This window comes from Gastrolobium bilobum, unplaced genomic scaffold (genome assembly GCF_033153095.1).
Source record: "Gastrolobium bilobum isolate Gb01-03AN ecotype WA unplaced genomic scaffold, APGP_CSIRO_Gbil_v1 utg3235, whole genome shotgun sequence".
In the NCBI taxonomy this organism is placed as follows: Eukaryota; Viridiplantae; Streptophyta; class Magnoliopsida; order Fabales; family Fabaceae; genus Gastrolobium; species Gastrolobium bilobum.
In genome coordinates this window covers 274097-279623 of record NW_026897048.1, presented here as the reverse complement: position 1 = coordinate 279623, position 5527 = coordinate 274097, and the positions used below count along the sequence as shown (strand labels likewise).

Sequence of the window (5527 nt, the reverse complement as noted above, 5' to 3'; positions counted from 1 at the left end):
ATTTCAAAATTTGACATCGGTGTCAAAGAATCATATCCCTATATATATATATATATAGAAGCCTGTGCTTGTTTGGAGAGATCGTCATAAATGATGAAAGTGTGGCGTTCACGGCACATAAAATATTCAGCCAAAACTGCTTTTGTACGTTGGCAACTAAACACGAGGGTTGCGCTCGGGAGGCTTAACCCAACACCTTACGACACGAGCTCACCACAACCATGCACCACCTGTGTCCGCGTTCCCGAAGACACCCTTCTCTTTCAAGAGGATTCGCTGCATGTCAAGCCCTGGTAAGGTTCTTCGCTTTGCATAGAATTAAACCACATGCTCCACCGCTTGTGAGGGCCCCCGTTGGAAGGACCCATGCAAGCAGTAGTGGACGTAGCGGAAGAGAGAATGTCGCCTTGAGTAACGCAAACGTTGAAGAGAATCCAATGCTTCAAGAATCTAAGTGTTCCTACACAAGGTTCGTCCACGGAGAGCCGCGGTGGTCTCCCCCGGATCCCACGAGTGAATAGAAAGTTGGATCTACTAATTTCATTCATTGAATATCCCTATCTTGAATTTCATTGAGATAAGAGATATCGTTTCTAGTCTATCTCTTTCTATTTTGTATATATATATATATATATATATATATGGAGAAGGTTATATTTACAAACTTTTTGTTTACAAACTACACTATGTTCTCCCGGAAGAACAATAAGTTATACTATGTTCTCCCGTTATAATATGTAAGAGTTTGTAACATATTTATATATATATATATATATATATCAAATATGGAAAGTTGAAAAATTATAATATAATAATCAAAAAATTGCAATAGAAAAGAAAAAGAGTGCCATTTTTTATACTAAAACTCTCGCTTTCACTATCATTTTTGCCCTTATCACAAATGTTACTATAAAAATAACTGTCATTATATTTGTCACTATCATCTAAAATCTAAAAAATATTACATTTTTAATATTATAATAATTCAAGCTTTAGTTGTATACAATATATTATAATAATTCCAAGCATTCACAACATAATTTTTTTGATCTTTGCATAAACAAACATAAGTATACATATTACGATGCCAACAATATAATATATCAAACTTTATGTAAGATAATTACCAAACATCGGGGGACATACGTTATGCATTTGGAATTGGGTCACGACCGCTCTGCAATTTAAAATCTTACACTAAAAACTTACCTTTTTTTTTTTTTAATGAAGTACAGTTTGACCTCCTTATTCCTTAAAATTTTATTGTCCCTTAAACTCTTATTCTACTTGCGCTCTGTAATTGATATAAAAGTGCACACTTTATATATTCGACATAACCTTGATCATGCTTTGGCGTGGCCTGCATAATGCCACCAAAGGCTCAATTTTGGGCATGGTAAGCCCTACACCCTCCATCATGTTGATTTCTTGATCCCCAATTCTTTCCCACTCAAAACACTGAATCAAGGCTCCTAATGCATGTCCCATAACACGTTTTGCCAAAGCAGCTCCAGGGCAAGCTCTCCTTCCAATACCAAATGGAATCATATTGTAAAGTACATCACAACCTTGCCCTCCCTCAAATCTCTCTGGCTCAAACCTTGTTGGTTCTGCCCACCACTTAGCGTTCCTATGCAGGGTCCATAGATTAACAAGGAGCATTGTCCCTGCTGGTACATCAAAACCACAAACATTGCAATCTTTAGAGGACTTGTGGGGTACCAAGAGAGGAGCCACAGGGTAGAGACGAAGTGTCTCGGTAATTACATTTTGCAAGTATTTAAGTTTGGGAGTATCTAGTTCATTCAACAGGTGATCTTGCCCCACGTAAGAGTCTATCTCAACAATAGTCTTATTCATTGCTTCTGGATGGTTGAGGAGAAGTGACAGTGCCCATTCCAATGTAGTAGCCGAAGTTTCAGACCCAGCTACAAGCATTGCCTGCATGATTTTTTACAGTTAGTGTAAATAAGCGAATTTTTTTAAAAAAAAAAAATTATAAAAATTGTTATGAACTGGATCCATATCCTAACAACCCTATTACGATCAAGATTTGATGGAGATATCGTAACCATATAATCTAGACAGTATCAAGATAAGATTCCTATCCTCATCAATCAAGACAGATTTTATATCAACTGAGAGATTTCGAAGGAACAAATTTATTAAAGTAATCCTTATAAATAAGAGCCTAAATACCTCAACTACATACTTTTGAACTGCCAACATTATGCATACACTTGGCCATAAGCCTATTGTTTATGCGTAGTGATTGGAGTATTGACTATAAGCTAATCAGATATCTATCTTTAAGATATCTCTGAGCACATACCTATGAGGTATAGTTATATGGTTTAACAGGACCGAACAAAAACATTTTATATTAGATAAAAGAAAACCTTCATTACCTTAAACAAACACACATGGTGGTTAGTCTCGATCTCGTAACTTCAAAGAGTAGCAACAATTTAACATACTATTAAGCTCATGTCAAAATACGGCTTTACGTAACAGAAGATATTGAAAGGATTTAAAAATGCACAGAAAAATTAATCAATTTTTTTCATTTTCGTGGGAAGAATAGAAATCTTCATTTCATAGAGGGACATAATATATTTCTTGGTTTGGTACTCTTAAACTAAATAATCTGGTTATAACGTTAAAAACATTTGCTAATACTTGTATCTTCATCTAAACATAAGACAATTTTCTTTTCAAGTCAATTTTTTCTTTTGATTAAAAAAAAAAACAGCAATATATGAATTATTGATTATGTACTTAGGGTTAGTTGTCTTTTCCATGCACCTATGTTTTTAACAATTATTAAATGTTGCACTCTATTAATGATTCTACACAGCAGTCAGCAGTCAGCAGTAGCTCTATTACACTGATCATAAAGTTCTTTTTTTTTTTTTATGAGATAACCGTCAAGATTCAAAAGGTCCGGATCAACACTTGTGTAAATTGTGAACTTATTTTAAAGATCCTCTTTTCCTTTTGGTAGCTTTATAATTAGATCATAGCTTTGTGAGAGCAAATGCAACTAATTGAGTGATATGGTGTCTCTCTCTATTTATGTCCACTTGATTGCACTGAGTATATATTTTACTTTAAAGAAGACTCTGCGTGCCCAACAGTTGATAGCCTTGCGATAGCAGTTGAAAGTAATCGAGTCACACATGTCAGCAACCATATATATAAACAAAACAATTGTCAAAGATTTTGAAATATCCTAGTCCTGTCCTTTGAATAATTTAGTGCATCTTTATTTGTGAAGGAATATTTATATCTATTTTTATTGTTTGTTTCAAATCAAGATCTTCAATAGATACGATAATATCTTTTTCTTTTGTTCAAGTAAATATATAATAAGATTAATATTTATTATGTCCTAAGAGAAGAAAAGAAAAGAAAAATATGATAAAATTTATCTTAACGATAAATATTAATCCCGTATTCGGATATTCCCATATATAATTGGGTGGTGATTATGTAAAATTTAAGAGGAAATCAAATGTAAACTACTCACTCACCATAATAACGCCTTTGACAGTTTCGTTAGTGTAGAATTCTGGTTCCTTGTCTTGGAGATCCAACATAGTATCAATCAGCGTCGACATGTTCCTTCGGACTTTTCCGGCACTGATGTTCCTGTTTCTCCGGTGCTCATCAAGGAGTTTCTGAAAGAAGCTATCGACCTTGTTCATCAACTTGACCATCCTCTTTTCCAAACCTTGAAAATCAATCCATTGCAGTATTGGAAAGAAGTCATTCAAATTACCACTTCCTTGCAGCTCTACGAACTCTTTCATAAGAAACTGGAACTCTCTCCCTTCTTCAGCAACCGCATCCTTCCCATAGTACCTTTTCCCAGAGATCATCCTTAGCATGATGTTGAAAGAAAGCTCCAACAGTCTAGACCTTATGTCTACCACCTTTGACACGTGTCCTTTGCACTCTTCATGTAGTTGCTTCACCAACAGTTGAATCTCTTCCTCTCGAATTCTTGCAAGCATGGCCAGACGGTTGGTAGATAACAGCTCAAGTGTTATTAGACGCCGAAGGTTGCGCCAATGATCGCCATAGGAAGCGAATCCCACTGATTTATGGTTGTAACTGAGGTGTTTCCCAGCAAGGGTGTGAGGACGGTTTGCAAAAGTGATATCATTCTTGGAAAGGCATTCTTCTACAGCAGAAGGTGATGACACAACGAGGACATTTCGGGTTCCAAGGTGGAGAACAAATATGTGGCCATATTTCTCTGTTAGATTATGCAGACTTCTGTGTAGAGGTTCTTTTATCAGATGAAGATGACCTATAACTGGTAAAGCAGGTGGGCTAGGTGGGAGGTTTCTATGCTTGGCTTGTCTCTTTAGTACATATTTAGAGACAAAGAGAAAAAACAAGATGAGAAAAATTGAAGTAGGTATCGGCCACCCAGCACCTTCGTCTTCCATTCGGAGAAAAACAGGATGGGCTGTTTGCAATTTGTGCCATGTACAAGACTATATAGATATTGGTATTATTATTAAGTGATTGAAACTAAAATAATGAAGGGTGTTTGATGCTGGATAAGGTTGTGGAACTTGTGGTTGAGAAAAATATGTTAAGTGATACAGTCGAATTGAGTACTCCGTATATTCGGCAAAAGCACGGTAATAGTAACATTTAGGTAAAAATTGTTATGTTCAAAGCATGCTTGATAAGCATAACATTATAGAGCAGACAAATACGTTGGTCAACCTAACGGGAGCATTCTCAATGTTTGTGACGATACTCATGTCCACGGCAGACAATCCCATCTGGCAGCAAGCTAACCACAACAATCCCGTCAAGGACGTTGACACGACATGTGGCGTCATCTCATACACGTGGGTTGACGACTCCCCTTGCCATCTCATACCAATCAGCACCATTCCTGTCAGCTACATGAAGGTAATAGCTCCACATCACTAACAAATCGTCGGTGAAAACGTGATAAGCGTGGATGTGGATGTGAGTCGCGTAAGTAGTCCATGTGAACATATGTGAAGAGAAGAGAGAGAAAAAGAAAATATAGGCCTCATATACTTTTATGTGTGTATTTTGATAAATATTAGATAAAATTATCTAAAGAAACTTTAAATCTTTTTTTTAATATATATATAGGAGGGTTATGTGGGCAATTTCTTTTTTACAAACTACATTATGTTTTACCGGTAAGACTTTACTCAAGAGTGTCTTTCTAGTAAGATATAGTGTAGTTTGTAAGAGTTTGTAAACAAAAAGTTTGTTAATATAACATTCCACCTAATCCTTCTTTCCCTAAAGGAAGAGCGTGAAATTCTTTTTCCTTTCCGCAGGAACCTGAAGATTGGATCTAGTCATAAGAAGACTTGAATGCTTGGCTGATAAATAACATATGTCTTGTCTTTGACCCCCCCAACTCATTCTACAAAGATAGGATTTCGTGTAATAAGCTTTTCGCAAAGTGGTGACGAAGGGTATAATTTGTACAAATCTTTCCATTTTCCAATTCAAAGATTAT

General features: G+C 35.9%; 1 protein-coding gene across 1 annotated transcript; it reads right to left on the bottom strand.

Moving 5' to 3' along the window:
* Positions 1-1087: 1087 nt before the first annotated feature.
* On the bottom strand, positions 1088-4517 carry LOC133303703 (cytochrome P450 81Q32-like). The gene is made up of 2 exons (XM_061503659.1): positions 3534-4517; positions 1088-1941 (listed from the first exon to the last, which is right to left on the bottom strand). Exons 1-2 carry the CDS (start codon positions 4455-4457, stop codon positions 1321-1323), a joined length of 1545 nt encoding a protein of 514 aa, XP_061359643.1. The 5' UTR covers positions 4458-4517; the 3' UTR covers positions 1088-1320.
* Positions 4518-5527: the final 1010 nt, after the last annotated feature.

What these genes read in the sequence shown, in the direction of transcription:
- LOC133303703 (XM_061503659.1), bottom strand. Translation starts at nt 4,457, where the DNA reads ATGGAAGACGAAGGTGCTGGGTGGCCGATACCTACTTCAATTTTTCTC. An exon ending in CTGTCAAAGGCGTTATTATG is followed by an intron (nt 1,942 to 3,533) that starts GTGAGTGAGTAG and finishes AAAATCATGCAG; the next exon opens with GCAATGCTTGTAGCTGGGTC.